The sequence below is a fragment of the Emydura macquarii genome, unplaced genomic scaffold, assembly GCF_026122565.2.
Source record: "Emydura macquarii macquarii isolate MOO-44397 ecotype Brisbane River unplaced genomic scaffold, CSIRO-AGI_Emac_v2 contig_3249, whole genome shotgun sequence".
NCBI classification, from domain to species: domain Eukaryota; kingdom Metazoa; phylum Chordata; order Testudines; family Chelidae; genus Emydura; species Emydura macquarii.
The window spans coordinates 37,974-61,528 of NW_027133386.1; the positions used below are offsets into that span (position 1 = coordinate 37,974).

At 62.5% G+C, this 23,555-nt stretch overlaps 1 protein-coding gene across 1 annotated transcript; it reads left to right on the forward strand.

The window, feature by feature from the left end:
- The first annotated feature begins 4,906 nt into the window (after positions 1-4,906).
- Positions 4,907-23,535, forward strand: ARHGEF40 (Rho guanine nucleotide exchange factor 40). The gene is made up of 23 exons (XM_067532202.1): positions 4,907-5,054; positions 6,325-6,522; positions 6,899-8,768; positions 9,697-9,814; positions 10,076-10,181; positions 10,604-10,681; positions 11,035-11,151; positions 11,372-11,470; positions 12,350-12,477; positions 12,988-13,114; positions 13,690-13,818; positions 14,268-14,420; positions 14,841-15,583; positions 15,930-16,170; positions 16,453-16,539; positions 18,426-18,659; positions 19,371-19,541; positions 20,769-20,946; positions 21,228-21,332; positions 21,482-21,709; positions 22,070-22,173; positions 22,692-22,746; positions 22,970-23,535. Exons 1-22 carry the CDS (start codon positions 5,052-5,054, stop codon positions 22,731-22,733), a joined length of 5,259 nt encoding a protein of 1,752 aa, XP_067388303.1. The 5' UTR covers positions 4,907-5,051; the 3' UTR covers positions 22,734-22,746; positions 22,970-23,535.
- The last annotated feature ends 20 nt before the right edge of the window (positions 23,536-23,555 follow it).

Here is a 23,555-nt window from a genome sequence, read left to right on the forward strand (position 1 = left end):
TCCTTCTCCAGGTAAAAGTCTCCGTACACTCTCCCTGCGAGAGCTGGAGGCAAGCAGCAGACTGTGAGCCGCTTCATGCAAAGCCCTGTTCCTCTAACAGGCACACCTTGCGCATGCCAGCACTGTGCATAGCATGCCCTTTTCTAGGCGGAGAAACCCTCCTGTTGGTATCGATCATGTCCACACTGAAGTGCTCGACGGTGCAGCATAGACAAATCCTCACCAACAGAGGTTGGTCCAATCGATACTACGTCCTCCATCTTGTCTCTTCAGTAGCTTTTGTCTAACATCCTCCAGCCATACCAGTGGAATGGGAAGAGTGTTATCACCATAGGATTAAACTGTCGTGTTTCTTTCCATTTCAAGTCCCGTGATGCATCGGGGTTCAGGTGCTGGCAGAACCATTCTGACGAAGCATGGGGTAGATGAGGTGGATGTGAGAGATGTGTTTTCCATGATTCACTGCAGCAGTATGGTGGGCAGTAGAGATTGGATTGGGAAAACTAAACTTTCCAGGGTGCATCGCATGCCCACCAGTGCCAGAGCAGGAAATAGCCTGAATCCATGAAGGGGATCAAGGAGTGCCGGGCCTTTCCCTGGTGTTGGCTCTGGCTGCTTGATGCATTTAAGGAGGAGTGGAAATAGAGCCCTGGCCACCTCCGACCTCACTGCATGGGTCCTGGCAACTCTCCCCCACAACAGTTAGACCTAATTTCTAACACGATTTTGATCTGTAATTTCCAGTTCTAGTTTCTCGCATATGCTCCAAACAGTCCTCATATGGCAACAACAGACCTTTTTATTTAGACTAATTCAGTCTAGCACAGGGGTTCTCAAACTTGGGGTTAGGACCCCTGAAGGAGTCATGAGATTATTATGGGGGCACTGAGCTGTCAGCGCCCATGCATGCCCTCTGCGTATGACAGCTAGAGCCCTTCAGCGCTGGGTGGCCAGAGAGCAGGGGCCGCTGGCCGGGTGCCCAGCTCTGAAGCCAGCGGCGCCCCAGCAGCAGCAGAGAAGTAAGGATGGCGTGGCATGGGGGCACGTCACTGGGGGGGAGGAGGGGTCATCACAGCCTGAAATATTTTCCAAAGGGTCTCGGCAAAAAAAAGTTTGAGAACCCCCATCAACTTTTATTGTATGTAATGGTGACATTTTAGGAACCTTCACCCACTTCCAACAGTTCAGCTTTCTGTATAAGCTTTAGAATACAAATACAAGATGTTTTTTAACTGAATCTTTTGCATCCATTGGCACCTTTCTAGCTTTGATGGTTTTGCTAGGGGAAAAATAATCCAAATTCTACCATTTTTTAATTTTTAAGGCTGCAATTCAAACCATTGACCACTAGAGGGTGATAAGCAAAAATGAGCAACTTTTTATAACTTTTTTCTCAGAAATTAATTTAAATACAAATTTTCCAGTGATTGATGTTACTAAAGAAGCTCTGATCCTCCTGAAATTTCACATTTCTACACAATTTTTACAATAATTGCATACTGTAATATAGGCCAAAGGCTCGTCAGCAAAGTAAGAAGTCATGGGACCTAGCAGGAAAGGTCATCTCATGGATAAGTCACTGAATAAAAGATAGGAAAAAAAAGGTAAGAATAAATGGTCAGTTTTCATAGTGGACAGAGGCAAATAGCAGGGTTCCCCAAGGCTCTGTACTGGAACCTGTATATATTGATAAATGATCTGCAAAAGGGGGTAAATAGTGAGTTGAGACAGTTTGCAGATGATACTAAATTACTGAAGATAGGTAAATCCAAAGCTGCCTGCAAAGAGTTACAAAGGGATCTAAAAAAACTAGGTGACTGGGCAACAAAACAGTAGATGAAATTCAAAATTGACAAATGCAAAGTAACGCACATTGGAAGACATGATCCCAATGATATGTACAAACTGATGGAATTTAAATTAGCTGTTACAACTCAAGAAAGAGATTTTGGAGTCATTGTGGATAAGTTCTCTGAAATCATCTGCTCAATGGGTAGTGGCCGTCAAAGAAGCTAATAGAATGTTAGGAACCACTAGGAAATGGATAGATAACATAAAAATTTTTTCATAATGCCGCAGTATAAATCCATGGTACGCCAATATCTTGAATACTGCATGCAATTCTGGTCAACCCATCTCCCAAAAGTTATATTAGACTTGGAAAAAGTACAGATGAACAACAATGAAGAGGACTATGGAACAGCTTCCATATAAGGAGAGATTCCATTCCAGCTGAATAAGGTGTGTTAACTGAGCAATCAGTGGAGCTAACAGATATGATTGGCATACAGAGGTCATTTGTCCTGGCACCATGTTTAGTTCCAAGATAAAAATCATGTTGGCATGTACCTTTCTTCTGAGATGGTGTGGTATGATATGTCCTAGGTGTCTGGAACATTTGAGGGTTTGCTTCCTCTCTCAAGCTGAAGACGTACTCTGATTTGGTGCCTTTGAAGTGCATCCCACTTTTGCACAGTAACTGAGTGAGGTGAAGGTTAGTGAATGTAGAAAGCTCTACTCTAGTCAATTTAACTGTTGCTTCATTGAAAACTCGACTTCTTGGCTTCAGAATTTTTGGCCCTTGGTAGGAAACTGAGTCAGGACTCTCCTTCAGGAACAGTTCTTGGCTTATCCACACAGCATTTGAGTCTGGGCCTGATGATGTCCATTAATATGATCCTGATAGCAGACCATAACAGAACCTTTGCCATCTGCTGTATCTTCAAGGAAGTGTAAATTGTCTGGCCAGGCAGCTAAGTGACACCCACACCTGTGTCTCAGTCTGGGGGGAGAGCAAACAGTCCCCTTCCCCTCACTGGGTAATCATGCAGCACAGAGGGGAAACTAAGGCACAAACAGGATCTTACAGAATTTACAAAATATTCCCACTTTGTCACACTTCTGTGACAGTTGCATCTCCATTGCCAATAGGCCGGCTGGTGCCCAGGCTTTCTCTGGGCTGTCCATGGACAGGGCTACTCTGAATGGACCCCATCCCCTTCACATTCATGCCATAAGCTAAAACAACGAGAGTTCTGTAGCACTTTAAAAACTAACAAATTTATTTTCTGCAGGCATAAACTTTCGTGGGCTGTATCCCACTTCATCAGATGTGAGGAATAGAAAACAAATAGGCATATATATACATATCCAAGGGAAGTAACAACAATGGGGGGAGGTGGATGAAAGCAAGGTCCATTCAGTAGAGTACTTGAGGCCTATTCACAACCATTGAGTAGGAGGTGAGAATATGTGATCAGTGGCAATTACTTCTTGTAATGAGAACCATTCCAAGTCCTGATTCAGACCCAGTTTGATTGTGTCAAGTTTGCAGATGATTTCAAGCTCAGCAGTTTCTATCTGAAGTCTGTTTTTGAAGTGTTTTTGTAATAGAATAGCAACTTTCAAGTCAGTGACAGAGTGTCCTGGGAGACTGACGTGTTCTCCGACTGGTTTATGGATGTTGTTATTTTTTGTGTCTGATTTGTGTCCATTTATCCTTCTGCGTAGTGACAGTCTGGTTTGGCCAATGCCCGTGGCAGAGGGGCATTGCTGGCACATGCTGGCATATAGGCCATTGGTAGATGTGCAGGTGAATGAGCCCCTTATGGTGTGGCTGACATGGTTAGGACCAGTGATGCTGTCACTGGAGTCGACGTGTGGGCAGAGCTGGCAAAAATGCCATAAGCTGTTTCACATCACAGGCTAGGCCAAACTCAGAGGCCATGTACAAAGCGGCTTCAGTTTGCCCCCTTTCCTCACTCAGATGGCTGCCTTCTGCCAGTCTCCACACAGCATGCCTGGGGTGGGAGGAAGTCCCAGCTGGTGTATTTCACACCAGCAGGGAGCTGGAACAGGATGTCCGAGAGCATTGAGGAGGTAGCTCCTTAGGCTGACATTTCCTTACACCTGCCAGCTCAAACAGCTTCTGCTGCTCTCTGCTCTCGTTGCTTACTGCAGCTTATTTTCCCTTTAGATCTATGGTGTCTCCTGGCTGAGGGGTGGGGAACCTGGGGAGACGTTCCCTGGCAACATTTTCTGGTAGTACCAGAGAACATGTCGAGGGTTGTATCAGAGATGTCTGAAACTGGGTGTGGGTGGGGTGTGTGTGAGAGAGAGTGAGAGAATCCTTCTGGCTGGTGGGTGTATGAGGGAAAACCCATGCTGGGCAGGGTGTGTGTGTGGTGGGGACTGGGAATTCCTAGTCTGGGCAGGCTGTGTGTGGAGGAGGGGGAGATCCCTAGGCTGGGTGGTGTGTGTAGGTGGGAATCCCTGGGCAGGGCAGGGCAGGGTGTGTGTGAGAGAGAGAGAGAGAGAGTGAGTGAGGCTCTGGCTAGGGTACGCTGTGTGTGGAGGAGGGGGAGATCCCTAGGCTGGGGGTGGTGTGTAGGTGGGAATCCCAGGGCAGGGCAGGGCAGGGTGTGTGAGAAGGCCCAGAGAGGGAGGCAGGGAAGGAATCCCAGCCCCTGGGCAGGGGATCCTTTTGTGGGGTTGATGTTGAGGGTTCCTCAGGGCGATGCTATGGGGCTCCCCTGCAGGGCTGTATGGGGGCAGGTGGAAGGGCTGGGCTCCCTCGGCGGGCTCCGCAGTGGGTTCGGGGGTGCCGGGCGGAGCCAGGGCCAGGGGTTCCTGGTTAGGGGTGTCCGAGGCAGGGAGCACAAGGGGCTCCCGATGGGGGCAGGACTGGAGGGTCCCAGCAGAGGCGGGGGTGTCCCTTGCCGGGGCCATGGGCAGGTCCGCTGGACGTGGCGAGGGGGCGGGTTTTCTGGGGGAGGGCGCAGCGCTGGAAGGGTCCCGATCTGGGCACGCCCCGGTGGCGCGGGGCTCGGCGCCGCTGCCCGACACCGCCCGGCGCCGCCTGCGTCTCCGCGTCCCCCTTGGCGGGGCCCCGTTCTGCGTGAGCGGCCCTAGTCCAGCCCCATGGCCGGAGGCGCCTAGCGGGACCGAGCCTCGCGGCCTATGGGGGGCCGAGCCCCAGCGCCGGGCACCGGCACCGGGACCGGGAGCAGTGGCGCAGCCTGAGCCGGAGCAAGGCGAGCGCACGGCGCGCCATGGTCAGTATCGGCAGCGTCCGTCCCGGCCAGGGCTCCCCGGGTGCCGCGCTCCAGCCCCCGCCCCCGCCCGGCCAGGGTCCCCGGGTACTCCCCATCCATCCCACCAGGGTTCCCCATGACCCTCCCAGCCCGGCCACCAGGTGCCCCCCGTCCACCCCTTTCCGCTGGCCAGGGCTCCCCTGGTGTCCCCATCCACCCGCCCGCCATCGCTTTTCCAGGATTTCACTGCGTTCCGCAAGTATCCTTCCGCCCACCCACACGCTGGGAATGTGGGGGGCTGGGAGGGGAGACGCCCTGGGGACCTGCTTTGTGCCGGAGATGGAGGGGGGCACGGGACAGGGCAGGTCTGTGGGTCTCATACCAAGTCGCCCCGGCAGGGGTTGGGCGGCAGGTATCCCACTGCCTCATGGGCCAGGGGTCCCGGGCTGGGCCCGGCCCCGGGGCACATCAGAGCACAGGGCCCTGTGCTGGGCACTCTCCTGAGGAAGGTCACGGAGATGCTGGCTGGGCCTGGTTGCAGGACACTTGGGGCACAGGGGTCCCCGTTTGGGCACGGCGTGGGGGACGCTCGCAGAGCCTGGCGTTCCCAGCTGGGCACTGTCCCAAGGAAGCTCGCATGGCTGGGATGTCTTGTGTCGCTGTCTGTCCCCACAGTAGAGACTTCCCTCTCCACTTCCCCCATTGCCCCACTAGTTGCCAGCATTGTGGGGAGCAGGGGGCTGGGTAATGCCTCGCAGGGGGACGTCATGCCCTGAGCTGGGTATGGGCTATGGGGGTAGATGGCCAGGGCTCGTCCCCCACACTCACCAGTGCCTGCCCTGAATTGGGCTGCCTGGTGAGGGCTGGTCCCCGCCCATGCTGGGCGCCAGTGCTGGTGCCAGCTGGTGGGGTGTGAGGGAGCAGAGTCTAGACACACCCCCCCCCCCCCCCGTGGCTGTTTCCTGGCTTGTGTGCTGCGGAAGCAATGAGCTCAGCGCTGTTAATGCTTTGCAGCTGGTGTGGGGGCCTGTGTCCAGGCCCCAGCCCAGCCCAGCTGTGCTCACGCTGCCTGCGGGCTGGGACAGGGCTGGGCACCCCTGCATGGCCAGGCCCCGGCCCATAACAGGAGCTGTGCTGCACAGCGCCATCCTACGCCTCAGGGCCTCAGCCGGGCAAGGGCTGGGAGGAGGACTCCTGGGTTCGAGTCTGCTCCTGGCTGGGGAGTGGAGAGCAGTCTGTCTTTAGAGCAGGTCTAGTCTTTAGAGCAGGGCTGTGCCCTTCTTCGTGGCAGGAGTCCGAGCCAGTGGAGGATTGTGTGCAGAACACGCTCTCAGCTCTGTACCCGCCCTTCGCGGCCACGGCGCCCACACTGCTGGGGCAGGTGTTCGAGGTGGTGGAGCGGACATACCGGGAGGATGCCCTGCGCTACACGATTGAGTTCCTCATCCCCGCCAAGCACATCCTGGCACGCATTCAGCAGGAGGCCTGTGTGAGTCTGTCTGTCCTTCCATCTGTCCATCCATGCATGTGTCTGGCCCAGTGTGTGCAAAGATGTGTGTCTGGCCTGGCCCGCGGAGGAGGGAGCGTGGGGCTACGGGCCTGGCCCGCGGAGGAGGGAGCGTGGGGCTACGGGCCTGGCCCGCGGAGGAGGGAGCGTGGGGCTACGGGCCTGGCCCGCGGAGGAGGGAGCGTGGGGCTACGGGCCTGGCCCGCGGAGGAGGGAGCGTGGGGCTACGGGCCTGGCCCGCGGAGGAGGGCGCGTGGGGCTACGGGCCTGGCCCGCGGAGGAGTCCGCCTGGCCTTGCAGGCGCAGGACCTGGTGCCCCGGGCTGTGCTGCCCCTGACTCTGTCTCTTTCCCCCGCAGTCCCAGTACCGCGGGTTCGTATTCTGCCACGAGGGCTGGCCACTCTGCCTGCGTGAGAAGGTGGTGGTGCAGCTCAGCTCCCTGCCCTGGCAGCAGCTGTGCCCTGGTGACTTCTACCTGCAGGTGGCCCCGTACCTGTCCCGTGCCCCCCGCCTGGTGATCAAGTGCCTGTCACCAGACGGGCGCAGCGTGCAGGAGCTGCCGGTGCCTCCTGACACCTACCCGTTCCTCTTCACTGCCGAGTGGCTGAACGGCATCAACAAGGACCGGCCGGCTGGCCGGCTGGAGCGCTGCCTGCTGGTGGCTGAGGAGCGGGTGCTGTGCCTTCCCTGGACTGAGCTCATCTGCCCTCAGTTCATGCACCAGGGCGACTTCATGGTGGGGCAGCGCTGTCTGCTGGGCCCCGGCCCCGAGGTGCTGGGGGCGCGCAGCCCCGGGGATGGCCGCCACTCGGGTGGAGAGAGCCAGGAGGCAGAGGGTGGGGGCCTGGAGGGGGACTACGTGCAGCTCCTGGAGATCAGCCCGCCCCGGCGGGATGTCCCCCCAGCCCCGCTGTCCCCCAGTTCCCAGAGCCGCACCCTGCCTGCCCGCAAGGGCCAGGGCAAGGGCCGCAATCGGCGTCACCGTGCTTGGCTGCACCCCAAACCCAGCCGGGAGGAGACGCTGCCCAGGAGCCGAGCCCGCAGGACCTGGGAAGGGGGGTGGCCAGGGACTGACCCCTGCCGAGCGGGGCTCCTCCAGGGCTGGGACCTGCCGAGGTCATGTGGGGAGGTTGGAGGGCAGAGGGTCAGCCAGGGGGATGGGCAGGATCGGGGGGGCCCTGCACACAAAGCGGCAGCACAGAGCAGGGGCAAGGAGGGGCCTGACTCTGGGGATCCCAGGGAAGGGCAGCGGGAAGGGGATCCCAGCCCCGGGGAGGACCCCAGGGAGCAGCAGCGGAGAGCGGATCCCAGCCCTGAGGAGGAACAACAGGGCAGGGACCCGGGCCCCCCAGGCATCTCTCCCCCCAGTGCTGCCAGGCCTGCGGCTGAGGTGCAGGGGCTGAGTGAGGGCAGGGGACAGGCAGCCTGGCCAGCTGTAGGGCCTAGCCCCGGGCAGCAGGAACGGAGCCAGAGCGCCCAGCATGAGACTCCCGATGCTGACACTGATGCGAGGCCAGCCAGGGCAGAGCCGCCCGGGGCCACGACTAGTCCCCAGGCAGGGGCTATGGGCAGCTGTGCTCCAGGGCTGCTGCATCGAGCTGCCAAGGGCAACCGCAGGAGGCGAAAGGCAGGAGGGAGAGGCTGGAAGGAGCTGGGGTCCCCTGGGGCAGAAGTGGGGGGCGCCTCAGCTGGCAACAAAGAGGGGGGTGTCCCTGCGAGCCAGGAGGAGGGGACGCTTGCCGACAACAAAGACCAGGAGGCGGGCACAACAGAAGGGGTCATTTCCCCCACACTAGGAGAGGGGGGCGTCTCCCCCAGCAGCAAAGAGGGGGGCAGCCCCTCTGGCACCGGACTCCCTGTTGCCCCCACCCCAAGAGAGGGGGGCGTCTCCCCCAGCAGCAAAGAGGGGGGCAGCCCCTCTGGCACCGGACTCCCTGTTGCCCCCACCCTGGGAGAGGGGGGCGTCCCCCCCAGCCAAGAGGAGGAGATTCGGGCTGACTGCCCCAGGCCGGAGGCCCTCCCAGCCAGCCCAGCCGAGGCCGTGGTCCCTGCTGGCGCACGGGAAGAGGCTGCCCCCAGATCCCCGGAGGCGACGGAGACCGTTGTAGCCGGAGCAGCGCCCTTTGTGGAGGGTGCTTTGCCCCTGGAACCTCTGCCCCCCACCGTGGCCCCACTGGGACGAGATGTGGACTGGGAGCTCCTGCGCTCAGGCATCTTCCAGCTGACAGGTGAGTGTGCCGACGCCTGTGCTGCTTCGCTGCCAGGCTCCTGGATGTGGGGGGAGGCTGGCACCCCTGAGCCGGGTGTAGCAGCACGCCCTCCCACCCTCCGGTCCCTCCTGACCCTTGGTGCGGGCACCCCTCTCCTCCACCTGGAGCCTGGTGCTCTGTCTGCCCGAGCGCACTGAGGGAGATGCCTGCATAAATCTGGTTTCCAGGAGCAAAGCCCAGCCCTGACAGCGTGGCCTAGCAGAGAGGGCGCTGGCTGGGAGCTGCCAGGTCGTGGGAAGGAACCGCTTTGGTTTTGGGGAGAAGGTGCCCTAGCGACCTGGGGCCCCTTGGCTGGGCGGCCCTGAGTTGTCTCTCTACCCTTCCCCATGAGCATGGGCTCAGACCCTCCTTTACGGGTAGGTGTGGTAATGTGAGTGCAGCCTGGGGGCAGGGATCAGAGCCAGGGCTCAGCCCTGAGCTGCTGGGGCAACTAAGCCGGACGTGCCAGCCCTGTGTGTCCCACTGTGCTGTGCATGGCCCCGTCCCCAGTGCCCCACACGGCAGGTGGCCGAGGCAGGGGCTACCGGAGGGAAAGGCTGCTCCTGGGTTTAAGGCAGGGGTCTGGGGCAGGTGTTTTCTACAGCTGGGCATCTCCCAGGGGGACAGATGGGGTGGGGTTAATGCCATGCCCTGGGGTACGGCGGCTGAGTTCACTGGGCACTGCGGGGCAGGAGAGAGACTCCACAGATACCCTCAGTTCTGCCCCCTTCTGCAACCTGCCAGCTCGTCTCCAGCGCAGGAGGCCCTCACATTGCTCCTGCCTGGCCGAATCTGGGGAGGCGCAGAGCAGAGCTGCCCCACAGCTGCCCTCCCTCTGCCTGCTCCAGGGCTTGTCATGGGCCCTGCGAGGCGCACGGCCTCCTTCACCCTGGCCTCGTCCCCGCAGGCGGAGTAGACCGGACGGGAAGGGCCCTGGTGACCGTCACCCCGCAGCCCCCAGGGGGGCTGGCCCGGGCCCAGGGGGAGCTGAGCCAGGCCCTGAGATACCTGCTTTCGCTGCTCAGGTAATGCCAGTGCTGGGGGGACCCCCGTCCTCTCACGTCCCCTCACGTCTTCCCTCTACACTGTCTCCTGCCCACACCCCCTCTCATGCCCCCCAGCCCGTCTCACACCCTGTCCCCCCACTCCAGGCATCACCTCCGACACCAACCCCAGAACCGCCTCTGACCCCCATCCCGCACACCTCCCCGTGTCTTCTCCCTCATCCTTGGGGGGGGCGTGAGAGCTGTCACCCCATTAACCCCTCCCTGTCCTCTCCCCTGTAGGAAGGAGCAGCAGGAGCTGGGGCTGACGGTGCTGCTGGATCTGCAGCAAGGGGGGGCCCTGCCACCCAACCCCCCTGCACTGCTGCCAGCCCTGCAAGAACTGCAGGTACCACCCACACAGATCCCCAGCACTGCTCCCCCCACCTGCACAACCCCCTTCCTGCCCCCCAACTCTTCCCTGGTTCAGGTCTTGCCTCTGCCCCCCAGCCCTCAGCACTGCACCCCTACCCCCTCCGCAGAGCCCTCCTCTGCCCCCCTTCCCCCCGCAGCTCTGCGAGACCCCCACACAGCTGCCCAGCTCTGCTTCCCCTGCAAGGACCACCCCCTCCTGGCCTGCCCCCACTTGGTATCCCGCTGCTCCCCTGCAATGCCCATCCCGCATGTCTCCACCGTCTGTGCACAGCCACTCCCACCTTGCTGCCAGCCCTGCAGGGACCGCACATCACACCTGTGCCCTCCGCCTGCGCCCAGACTCCCTCCTGCTGCCCCGGCGCTGGAGCGGCAGCCTGATGTCTTCTTGCCCTGCAGGAGGAGTCGCCAGCTCCTGTGAGCCGCCTGCTGGTGCTGGCCTCACCAGAGAGCACCAAGGGGCTGCCGCTTGCTCAGGTAGGGGGGTCGGGGTGGGGTAGGAAGCACAGTGAATGTGCTGGGGGACAGAGAGTGTGTGTGGGGGGGGGGGGGGGTTCCTTGTTCTTGGGGCTGGGAGTGTGTGTGTGCGGGGGGGGGGTTCCAGGTCCTGGTGGCGGGGAGTGTGTGCGGGGGGGGGGGGGGGGGGTTCCTTGTTCTTGGGGCTGGGAGTGTGTGGGAGTGTGTGTGTGTGGGGGGGTTCCCTGAATGGACGGACAGACAATGGGAAGTGTTCCTTGCCCAGGAGCAGAGGGGTGGCCGAGTTTTGCCCCCGGGCTGAGGGGGTAGCGGGGGGGGTTCCCTGCTTGGTGACACCCTGCTCCCTCCCCCAGGAAGCACTCGTGCTCTCTCCAGGCGACCTGCCCAACTTCGTGGACCCTGAGCAGCTGCAGCCAGCTCTGGGGGGGACCCTGCAGCACTCGCAGCCCCAGTGGGTAGAGACGTGCCAGGTGAGAGAGAGAAGAGACCCCCCCCATAATCCCTCAGTACTTCCAGCAGCACCCCAACACCTCCATAGCCCCACAGCCTGCAGCACCCCATCTTACCCCCCGCACATAACCGGGGTGCTGCATGGCCCTCCACAGCTCCCCTGTCTGAGCCCCAGGCCCCCATCCTGGTGTGCGCCCGGCTGTGCCCCTGCTGCCCGTCCTGCCCTGCCTCTCCCCTCAGGCGCTGGAGCAGCTCTGCAGGCTCTGCCGGGGCGTGATACTGTCGGTGCAGGCGGCCAGCGCCGGGCTAGAGGCGTTGGGATCAGCTCAGAGCGACCAGGTACGTGACACCCCCCTGCAGCCCCCTTGCGGCTCACTCGCCTCCTGGGCCCCCTTGCAGCTCAGTGCCCCCTGGCCTTCCAGTGGCTCCTGCCCCTGTGAATCTCCTGACCCCCGAGCCCCTCTGCAGCTCTCCTGCTCCCACTGTTCTCCTGCCAGCCTGTACTCACATGCACCTCCCCAGGCTCCCCTGGTCCTCCTCTCATGGCTCCCTTGCCCCCCCTGAACTCCCTGCAGGGGCCTCTGCACTGAACTGGGTGGGGGCTCTGGGCTGGGCCGGGTCGGCTGGGCCGGGGGCTCTGGGCTGGGCTGGGCTGGGCTGGGTCGTCTGGCAGGGGGCTCTGGGCTGGGCCGGGTCGTCTGGGCTGGGAGCTCTGGGCTGGGCCAGGTCGGCTGGGCCGGGGGCTCTGGGCTGGGCCGGGTCGGCTGGGCCGGGGGCTCTGGGCTGGGCCAGGTCGGCTGGGCGGGGGGCTCTGGGCCGGGGGCGCTGGGCTGGGCTGGGTCGTCTGGCAGGGGGCTCTGGGCTGGGCTGGGTCGTCTGGGCTGGGGGCTCTGGGCTGGGCCAGGTCGGCTGGGCTGGGGGCTCTGGGCTGGGGGCGCTGGGCTGGGCTGGGTCGTCTGGCAGGGGGCTCTGGGCTGGGCCAGGTCGGCTGGGCCGGGGGCTCTGGGCCGGGGGCGCTGGGCTGGGCCGGGTCGTCTGGGCCGGGGGCTCTGGGCTGGGCCGGGTCGTCTGGGCTGGGGGCTCTGGACAGGGGGCTCTGGGCTGGGCCGGGGGCTCTAGGCTGGGCCGGGTCAGCTGGGCCGGGGGCTCTGGACAGGGGCTCTAGGCTGGGCCGGCTGGGCAGGGTGTGTTGTGTTGCTCACTGTTGTATCCCTGCAGGCGCTCTCTGCTTGGATCTCTGGGCACCAGGCTGCCATGCAGAAGCTGCTGTCAGACCCACGGCTGCTGGAGTTGCAGAGCAGCGGGGGGGCCCTGCTGGCTCGACTGCCCCCCGCAGGGACCCGCAGGTGATCCCTGTCCCAGACAGGAGGGGAGGGGAGGGGCGAGGTGATCAGGCCACACACTGGGAGAGGATTGGGCCCCTACACAGGGGACAGCCCTGCCTCCAGTCGCCCCACCTCATCCCACCCCACCTACGCGGGGGGGCAGCATGTGCAGGAGTTGCCTGTTCGTGGGTGGGCGGGATAGTCTCTGCTCCCCTTCTATGCATGCTGGCCTGGGTGCAGCAGGGCATGGTGGGGGCCGGGGTGGCTGTAGGGCTGGTGGGGCGGTGATGTGAGGGGCAGGGACTGACGTGTTCTTTCCTGGCCCCAGTGCCCAGCAGAGCTGGGGCGGCAAGCGGGGCTGGGGAGACGTAGGTGGTGGGGGGGGGCTGGGCCGGGCAGGGCAGGGCGCTGGGTAGATGGAGTTGGCAGCGTGGTGGTGGCTGGGCCGACATGGGTTCGGCTGTGTAGGGGGCTGTGGGAACCCAGGGGCTGGCGTGTGGGGCAGGGGCTGACTCCCGTTCCTGGCCCCAGTGCCCAGGCCGCCAGGGCTGCCGGCTTGTATCAGGAGGTGGACGACGCCATTCACAGGCTGGTGCAGCTCAGCAACCAGCGCCTGGGGCAGCTGGAGCAGGAGAGGGGCCTCCGGCAGATGACACAGGTGAGACCCCTCTGTTAACTCCCCATGCGACCTGCCCTCTCCGCCCCACACCTCCCCTAAAACACCCCTGGTTCTTGCAGCACACTGAGCTGGTCTTAGACCCCAGCCCGTTCACTGCCCCACAACACCCTGCCCCACCTAAAGCACCGCTGGTTCTTGCAGCACATTGAGAAGTGTGTACTGGGGGGGGCTGGCCTTTCTCCCCACCCCCTGCTCAGGGCACTGGCACCCCTGTATCTGCTAGGCGCTGACTCCCATCCCCCACCCCTGACACCGCCCGTACGTGCTAGGCGCTGATCCCTCACCCCCCTGTACCTCATACCCATGCACTGAGCCCTCCCCACACCTGTACTGCTATGTGCAGACCCCCCCCCCACACCTGACAGCCCCCATAGGTGTTGCACACAGTGACCCCTGCCCCACGCACTTGGATACCTCCCCCACCCCTGTGCCCAGCACTCTGCCCTCGTCCCCAGAGCGTGCCTGGGGCACTGACCCCCCCGCCCCTCCATGCCTGTCTCTCTGACTGCCCTCACGTGACCCGGCCCTGCCTAGACGTGACTCTGTCCCGGCAGGTGATGGACTGGCTGGCTGGCGACGGGGAGCAGGCGCTGGCAGAATTCACCCCCCTGGGGCTGGGGGACTCGCTGTTGACCGTGGAGGAGACGCTGGTGAAGTTTGAAGCTTTTCACACCCTGGCCAAGGTGAGACCCCTCCCCGGCTGCCCCCGCTGCACGGCGGCAGGGAGGGACCTGCATGGACATTGTGGAGGGCTGGACCCCTGAGGGAAAGCGTGTGGGCTGCGGTTTCTGCATACTGGGGGGGAACTGCCTGCTGAGCACCATATGGGGGGGCAGTGGGTCTGTGGGGTGTGTCATACTGAGGTGGGGGGTAGTGGGTCTGTGCCATGCTGAGGAGGGGGGCAGGGGGTCTGTGGGGCGCCCTGTACTGAGGGTGGGGGTCTGTGGGGCGCCCCATACCGAGGGGGGGTAGGGGGTCTGTGGGGCGCTGCAGATGGGGGGGGCTGTGTCTGTGGAGCACGCTGTACCGGGAGGGCGTCCTCTCTGCAGGGCAGTCTGTGCCGGCAGGCGTCTCCTGCGGCCCGGCTCCACGGCCAGGGACCGCACTGCCCGGGCTTCTCCGTGTCTCCCAGGAGTGGCTGGCCCGGGGCCGTGAGGCTCTGCATCTGGCCGGTGACGGGGACCTGGCGGCTGAGGGGCGGCACCTGCAGAGCTTCGAGCGCCGGCTGGAGAGCTGTGCCCATGCCGTGCACAATGCCCTGCGGCTGCACCGCTTCCTGAGACAGGTGCCTGCCACTGAGGCGTGCTCCCTCTGTCTGTCTGCCTGCCTGCCTGCCTGCCTGCCTGCCTGCCTCAGTGCCTCCTTTCCCCTCTGACATTCAGCTTTCGTCAGCCCTGGGGTGTTCCTGCAGGGGGAGCGACCCCACATCAGAGGCCACCCAGCCCCGCTCTTTGTACCACAGGCGGGTGCGGATGCCCCAGGGCAGCGTCACTCCATTGATGCGGGGTTGGCTCCTTTATCCGTTTGTCATTCCTGCCCGTTTCCAGGCCCGCGTCCCCCCATGGCCCGCGTCCCCCCATGGCCTGCGTCCCCCCATCTCCCGCGTCCCCCCATCTCCCGCATCCTGCAGCTGCCAGATCCCCCGGCTCCCTGTCTGCCGGGGCCTGCATCGTTCTGACCCCCCGGCTCCTGTTCTCCCCTGCAGGCTCAGGACTGGGCTCTGGAGGGCGTCCGGCACCTGGCAGCCCTTGAGGACAGCGCAGGGCCAGAGGTGGTGCTGGGGACGCTGGGCCAGTACTGCCAGCAGCACGGCGAGATCTCGGACGGCGCCTTCCAGGAGATGCGTGGGCTGGCGGCGCAGAGCCCCCAGGCGCTGCGGGAGTTGGCGCGCTGCCGGGCGCGCTGCCAGGAACTGGGGCGCCTCTTGCAGAGGCGGCTGGAAGTGGCGCTGCAGGCCAGGGCCCCGCCCCGACGCCGGGCTGACAGCACCAGCGCCTCCCGCTCACCCCAGCGCCCGGGGCGGGGCCTGGGTACTGGCGTGGGCTCCTCCCGCAGCATGAGCTGCCTGCTGCCCCTGCCTGGCAGCCTCTCCCCTGGCCTGGGCGCGGCGCCCCCCAGGGACTCCCTGGGGAACAGCGACGAAGAGCAGAGATCCCCTCCCACCAGCACCCCTCCTGCTGCCTCCTTCCAGGCACCCACGCTGCCTCTGCCAGCCCCCTGCCAGCCCCCACCCATGGGCAACCCCAGCACACAGAGGGCAGTGAGCGAGCCCGGCCCTGGCACTCCCCCCCCGGGCGTCCTCATCCGTGGGCTGGAGGTGAGCAGCCGGGAGGTGGTGGACCGGACCTGCTCGCCCCGGGAGCACGTGATGCTGATCCGCAGCGCTGCCCGGAGAGCTGAGGCGCCATGGGGCAGCACACCCAGCACGGAGCGGAAACGCCGCCTGGGGTGAGTCGATGGGGAGGAGGATTATTTGTACCGGAGCAGGTGTGTGTACACACAACACACACACACACACACACACGGGGGGATCATTGCCCCTGTCTGAGACCAGCACACCCTGGCACCACTTCTTGGTAGGCGGTGGGGGGTCCTGTCGGTGTGGGATGGGCACTGGTCTGCAGGGCAGATCATCAGACTGGGGCGTGGGACGAACCATGTGGAGCCCATCGGTGCTCGGGGCGTGAAGGTGGCACTGGGCTGGGTGGCTCATGGGCGACATGTGGTAGGGGGTCCTAGCGAGGGGCGCTCATCAGCTGATCCCTCGCTGATGCCTGTCCCCTCTCCTGCCCAGCGCCCAGCAGCGGCTGGTGGCCGAGCTGATCGCCTCGGAGCAGGAGTATCTGGGCTGCCTGGCTGAGTCGCTGCCCCTGGTGTCTGAGTGCCCGGATCTGCCCCCCAAGCTGAGAGAGGAGTGCAGTGCCCTGGAGACCACCCGTGACCAGCTGCTGGGCTTCCATCGCACATACTTCCTGAAGGAGCTGCAGGGCTGCGCCAGCCACCCCCTCCGTGCAGGGGGCTGCTTCCTGCGATATGTGAGTGTCAGGCCAGAGACGCACCTGGGACCCCCCTCCTCCCAGAACCACCACTATCCCAGGCACCTCCGCACAGCCGGTGCATGAGTGCTGGTCACCGGCACCCCGTGGTCTCTTCGGGAGGCCAGCAGAGCCCTGTAGGAGCCCACGGCCCATCTGCCCTGGGCTCCTGATCTGAGTGCATTGGCCGTGGCGTTCTGCAGCTCCCTGTGTGTCCCCTGCCCTGTGGGGAGGTGGTGAATCTGGAGTCGGCTCTGAGTTCCCTGTCTCTCTCTCTGCCAGGCGGACCAGTTCAGTCTCTACGCCCTCTACGTGAAGAACCGGCAGAAGCTCGACGCCGCACTGGCCTCTCAGCAAGCTGCCGGCAAGGTACGGTGTGTCTTGCTTGGCTGTGCCTGTGTGGAGGCTCGGAGCGCTGGGTGGGGAGTGGTGTTTAGTGGTTAGAGCAGGCAGGGTTGGGAGTCAAGGCTCCTGGGGTCTATCGTGTTGACTGTAAAAGTATAATTGGGCCGGCCAAAAAGCAATTTGAAGAGCAAAAGACTCACAAACTAAGAGCAAATCTTGGTTTCCATGCATCAGAAGCAGGGAGAGTTCCAGACAGTCGGCGGGGCCCGTGGATGATTGCAGTCAGAACAGAATTATACGACACATTGATGAACGCCATCGGTTGGGAAAGAGTCAAGATGGCTTTTGTAAAGGGAAATGCTGCCTCACCAATCTATTAGAATGATCTGAGAGGGGCCACAAACATGGGGAAGGGTGATCCGGTGGATCTAGTGTAACTTGGACTTCCAGGAAGCCTTTAGCAAGGTCCTTCACCACAGGCTTTTAAGCCAAGTGAGCTGTCACGGGATAAGAGGGAGGGGTCCTCTCCTGGGCCTGTAACAGCTAAAAAGATAAGAAAGGGTAGGAAAAAGGGTCAGTTTTCACAGGGGAAAGAGGCAAAAAGCAGTGTCCCCTCAGAGTTTGTACTGGGCCCAGTGCCGTTCAACATGTTCCTAATGATCTGGAAAACGGGGGTAAACCGTGAGATGGCAAAGTTTGCAGATGATACTAAATTACTCTAGATCAAAGCTGCCTGCCAAGCGTTACAGAGGGGATCTCACAAAACTGGGTGACTGGGCAACAAAATGGCAGATGAAATGCAATGCTGATAAATGCAAAGTAACGCACACTGGAAAAATGATGCCAACAGTACATACAAAACAGTGGGGTCTGAATTAGCTATTGGCATTCAAGAAAAGCCTCGGCGTCATTGTGGATAGTTCTCTGAAAACATGCCCTCAGTGTGCAGTGGCAGTCAAAAGCTAACAGAGTGTCAGGAACCATTAGGAAAGGGATAGAAAATATCATAAGGTCACTATATAACTCCCTGCCACACCCCCACCTGGAATAATGCCTGCAGTTCTGATCACCCCAGCTCAGAAAAGATATATTGGAATGGAAAAGGTACAGCGAAGGGCAAGAAAAATGAATAAGAGAATGGAACAGCTTCCGTAGGAGGAGAGATTAAAAAGACTGAGCCTGTTCAGTTTAGAAGAGAGAGAAATACGCTAGGGGTCTATACAATCATGACTGGTGTGGAGAAAGTGAATATGGACATGTTGTTTGTCTGTTCACATAACACAAGAACTAGGGATCACCTGATGAAATTAGTAGGCAGCAGGTTTAAAACAAACAAAAAAGCACTTCTCCACACAGCACAGTCAACCCGTGGAACTCATTGCCAGAGGATGTTGTGAAGGCCTAAATATAACTGGGTTAAAAAAAGAATTGGCCAATCCTCCATGAACTTATCTATCAATGACTATTAGCCAAGATGGTCAGGGACACCATCCGATGCTCCTGGCATCCCTAAACTTCTGACTGGAGGAAGCTGGGAGTGGGCGAGGGACTGGATCACTCAATAATTGCCCTGTTCTGTTCATTGCCTCGGAAACGACGGGCACTGATGACCGTCAGAAGACAGGATGTTGGGCTAGATGGACCATGGGTGGGACCCCCTCTGTGGCCATTCTTACGTCCTTATCCCCAGCTGTGGGAGGGGAGTGGGGTCTAGTGGGTTAGAGAGAGGGGTCTGAGAGGCAGGACTTCTGGATTCTAGCCCTCGTTCTAGGAAGGGAGTGTTGCCTAGTGGTTGGAGCAGGCGGCTGGGAGCTAGGATTCGTAGGTTCTCTTCCTCGCTCTGGGGGCCATGGTGATGGTGCAGGAGCCTGGCTTATGTGCTGCGTGCTCAACGCCTCTGCTCCCCGCAGCCCACACAGAGCAGCCTACAGGGTCCCTGGGAGGACACGGAGCTGGCACATGCCCTGCAGAGGCCCCTGGAGCAGCTGGAGCGCTATGGGCACTTCCTGGAGGAGCTGCTGCAGGAGACGGACCCGGAGCAGGCGCCGGAGCGCGAGGCTCTGCAGGCAGCCCAGCAGCTGCTGGAGTCCCGGGTGCAGCACGGCAGGAACCTGCTGGCCATGGAGCAGATCCGGGGCTGTGAGGTGAGTGACGTAGGCAAGGGCCAGCCCAGCAGGCACCGCTCCACCCAGGAGCCCTCCCAGCATGCACTGCTTCATCCCTACCTGGAGGGGTGGTTGGGGGCCCTCCCAACATGCATTGCTCCATCCATGAGAGGGGGGGTCTCTCAGGATGCATAACTCTGTCCGTACCTGGAGAGGGGCTCTCCCAGCATGCATTGCTCCTTTCGTCCCTACCTGGGGGGCGGCCGGGGGCTCTCCCAGCATGCACTGCTCTGTTCGTCCCTACCTGGGGGGCGGCCGGGGGCTCTCCCAGCATGCACTGCTCCTTTTGTCCCTACCTGGGGGGCGGCCGGGGGCTCTCCCAGCATGCACTGCTCCTTTTGTCCCTACCTGGGGGGCGGCCGGGGGCTCTCCCAGCATGCACTGCTCTGTTCGTCCCTACCTGGGGGGGCGGCTGGGGGCTCTCCCAGCATGCACTGCTCTGTCCCTACCTGGGGGCGGCCGGGGCTCTCCCAGCATGCACTGCTCTGTCCCTACCTGGGGGGCGGCCGGGGGCTCTCCCCCACTGCTCTGTCCCATGCACTGCTCCTTTCGTCCCTACCTGGGGGCGGCCGGGGGCTCTCCCAGCATGCACTGCTCCTTTCGTCCCTACCTGGGGCGGCCGGGGGCTCTCCCTGCATGCTCCATCTGGGGGGCGTTGGCTGTTGCCCACGGCAGCTGCTCTCCCCACAGCTGGAGCTGGAGGCGCAGGGGCAGCTGCTGCACCGGGACGAGTTCCTGGTGCTGCGCGGGCGGCGGAAGTGCCATCGGCACGTCTTCCTCTTCGAGCAGCTGCTGCTCTTCAGCAAGCGCAAGGGCCCCGAGGGTGGCTTGGAGCTCTACATCTGCAAGCAGGCCTTCAAGGTGCGCTGCCCCATCCCAGCCTCATGGGATCCCCGCCCCCTGCGCTGCCCTGCCCCATGGATCCCCAGCCCCGCCCCATGGAATCCCACCCCCACGCCACCTCCTGCCCCACCCCATGGGATCCGTGCCCCCTGCCTTGCCCTGCCCCACCCCATGGATCCCCGCCCCCTGCGCTGCCCTGCCCCATGGATCCCCAGCCCCGCCCCATGGAATCCCGCCCCCATGCCACCTCCTGCCCCACCCCATGGGATCCCTGCCCCCTGCCCTGCCCTGCCCCACGGATCCCCAGCCCCGCCCCATGGGATCCCAGCCCACCCCATGGAATCCCACCCCCACGCCACCTCCTGCCCCACCCCATGGGATCCCCGCCCCCTGCCTTGCCCTGCCCCATGGAATCCCCGCCCCCAGCCCCGCCCAAGCCCCGCCCCATGGAATCTGTTGGAAAAATGTTCCAGTTGAGGTTCGATTACCCTGCACCGAACAGAGATCCACGCAGGTAGCTGGGCAGTCTCCAAACTTTATTTCTGCAGAGGTCAAACACTTCCCAGCAAGCGGTCAGTGTGAGACCCCGAAGGCATGCTCTTCTGCATATTTACACAAACAAGACAGAGAAATTACATATGCATGAATTCTTGATGCTTATAGGTATATTCAAATGATTACTACTATTGCTATTGGCTTCTACTTTTCTATTTCTACTACTTATAAAGGTATACATAACAGATAACATGTTAACAGAAGATTTCTACTTATCTATCCGAGTTGTCTGATGGCTCTCTCTCAAGGCTGTGTGACTCATTACAACCAGTTGGCTGTCTCCTTGCCCCTTTCTCTGACCCTGGCAGAAGATTAAGCACTAAAAAGGGAAAAGAGAAGGGGGGTGATTTCAGCAGAGCACTCCAAGAACTAAAATGGAGTGACTATGGTCAAGCAGACAATTGTTTTCCTTCAAATCCCAGCCCCGCCCCATGGAATCCTGCCCCCACGCCACCTCCTGCCCCACCCCATGGGACCCTCTCCCTTAGTACTGGAAACCAGGCCTTCAAGGTGCATCATGCTGCCCTGCCCCACTCAACAGGACCCCTTCCCCCGTCCCATGGGGCCACTCCTATCCCGCCCCATGGGACCCCCAGCCCGCCTCACCCTGCCCCATAGGACCCGCTCCCCTGGCCCAGTGCTGTAACCAGGCCTTCAAGGTGTTTCCCCTCCCGGCCATGCTGCCCCCAGACAGCAGACATGGGGCTGACGGAGAACATCGGCGAGAGCGGGCTGCGCTTCGAGCTGTGGTTCCGGCGTCGCAAGCTGCGTGAGGCCTACACGCTGCAGGCCGCCTCGCCCCAGGTGAAGCACCAGTGGACCAGCGCCGTGGCCCAGCTTCTGTGGCGACAGGCTGCACTCAGCAAGGGTAGGCGTGGGGGCGGGGCAGGACAAGACGGGGGGCAGGTGGGCGGAGATCCGGGGCTGCAGTGAGATGGGTGTGGGGTGAATACATGGCCCCGGCACGTCAGGTAACCCCCACTGCGATGGGGTGGGGACAGGGAGAGGGCGTGGGGACAGGGCCCTTGATGGGACGGGATGGGGGGCATGTGAGGGGAGGATGGGGGGCATGGCCCTGCTGAGATGTGGGGGGGGGGAGGATTGTCGGAGGCTGGGCCCGTTGTGACAGTCCGTCTGTGCCCGCCCCAGAGCTGCGCGCGCAGGAGATGGGCTCCATGGGCATCGTGGACAAGCCCTTTCTCAGTGTCCAGGGACCCGGCCAGGCCCGGCTGCACACCCTGCTCACAGGCAGAGGTAAGGGGGGGCCGTGGGGTCACTCTGGGGGCAGGGCAGGGCAGGGAGTCTCCCAGAGGGGCTGGGGGGGTCTTTGGGCGCAGCGGGGGTGGTGGGGTGTCTCCTGGGGGGTGTTTCCCCTGGTGCTCTCACACCCCCTCTCTCTGCAGCCGCCCGCACCCGTGCCTCAGTGGCGGTCTCATCCTTCAGCCCCTGGGCTGGGGCCCCAGGCTCCCCGCCGGCCGCCACGTCGTCCCCCCGCCCCGGCCCTGCCCCCCTGAGCCTCTTCTGCAACGCCAGCCCTGTGCCTTCTGCGGGGCGCCCGCCTGGCGCCTGCTCACTCCCGGGAGCCCTGGAGGAGGAAGAGCAGGAGCTGGACTTTAAGCACATCCCCCGCGGTGAGCCCACGGGGCTGCAGGGGGGCTGACTCTGGGGGGCTGACTCTGGGGGGCTCGCCGGAGCCCTGTCGGAGGGCAGCAGGCTGCAGGAGGAAGGGATACCCGTGCCTGGCACCCGGCATTTGGAGGGGCAGGACTGGTTCAAAGAGGCAGCTGGCCTTGGAGGCTCTGGGGGGGGGGACATGCGAGGGTCTCTGCCTCTGCCACACGCTGCGCTCCCGGGGCAGCGCTGGTCCCAGTTGCTGACACACGGCTCCATGGGCAGTAGCCCGGTCGCTGTGGGGATGTCTAGCAATGCCCTGCGGCCGGGCCCAGCTGTGGGTCCCTGGGCCTCACCCCCCCACCCCGCTTCTCTTGCAGCATCCGAAAGCCCCACTGGCCCAGGAGCCGCTCTGGCCCAGGGGGAGCCATCCCCCGGGGGGGCAGAGTCACCAGGGGGCTCTGCCCCAGTGCAGCGTCGGCCGGTGAGTACGGGGGGGGGGCTCAGTGGGGGCTGTGGGGCAGGCGTCTGTCTGTCTTTGTCCATTACCCATCCCCATCTCAGCGCTCTGGGTTCCAGGGGGCACAGCTGTTCGGCCGGGGTGGCCAGTTAGGCCCCTGCCCCCGGCTGCCCTGCCCCACAGGCCGATTACCCCCCTGCCGCCCTGCCCCACACCCGGGGCTGCTGATACGGTGGGGGCCAGGCTGGTTTGCTCTCAGGAGGAGCTGCCTAGGGGGTCCCCATTTCAGGACCAGGCTGCTCTTCTCTGCCACCCTCTCCCCACATGGGGCTGGGGAGCTCCCCACTCCTGCTCTGCCCCTATGCCCCTAGCTACACCCTCCACACTGGCCAAGGGCTACTCCCCATCTCCCTGTCCTAGCTGCACACCTAGATCTTCCCCCCCCAGAGCCTCCTAGCTTCACATCCCCCCCCCCCCCACACACACACACACACACACCGCGGCCCTGGTGCTTCACAAATGGTGTTTTATTTGTTTGTCAGAGAGACGGCCACACACACCCCGACCTGGCGACCCCGCTCTGACCCCGGTGCCAAGGTACAGTGGCGGGGATGCCCATTGGGCACCCGTCAGTCTGTCTGTGTGTCTGTCTGCCCCACTCCAGCACACGAGTGGGGCACCCCTCCACTGCATCTGTCCGTCTGTCTAGTCCCCCCCATTGTCTCCTTCATGTCCATCTGCCCCCCGACTGTCTGTCTGTCTCTGTCTCCCTCCCCATGTGGTCTGTCTGGCACTCACCCCCGTTTTTCTCTCCCCCCAGAGCTGGGTCTGGAGCCTGTACAGGAAGCTGTTCCCCTCACCTGCCCAAGAGGGGCCCGGGGGGCGTCCTGGGGGTGCCAGGAACAGGACAATATGAGCCCCTGGCACTACATCCTGCAGCCAGCGCCCCAGGGATCCTCCCCTCCCAGCCTCCCACATGGGGCCACTAGGCTGCCCCAGCCCCACAGATCCTCCCCTCCCCCTTCATGGGGCCACCACGGTCCCGTCCCACAACCCCTTCCTCCACCCCACAGCTGTGCACCCCCCCACTAAACCAGGCCCATGTCCCACTGCCTGCTGCCTCCCCAGCCTCCTGGCCGCCTGATCCCCACATGCCCCAGGGTCAAGGCCCCCTGCCCCTCATTTCTTTCCCCACCCACCCAGAGCCCATCCAGCGTGGGAGATGGGCGTCAGTGGGGGCAGCGGCTCCCCAGGGCCTGGGTGGGGAAAGGCAGTGAAGCTGGGGGCAGGATCCCTCTGGCCTGGGCGTCAGAGCAGCCGGGCTGGCATGGGGCCAGGGGCGGCTGTAACCTGAGCATGGCCTGGGACTGGCCCCGCACCTGTGTTGCCCAAGGACCTCACTCACA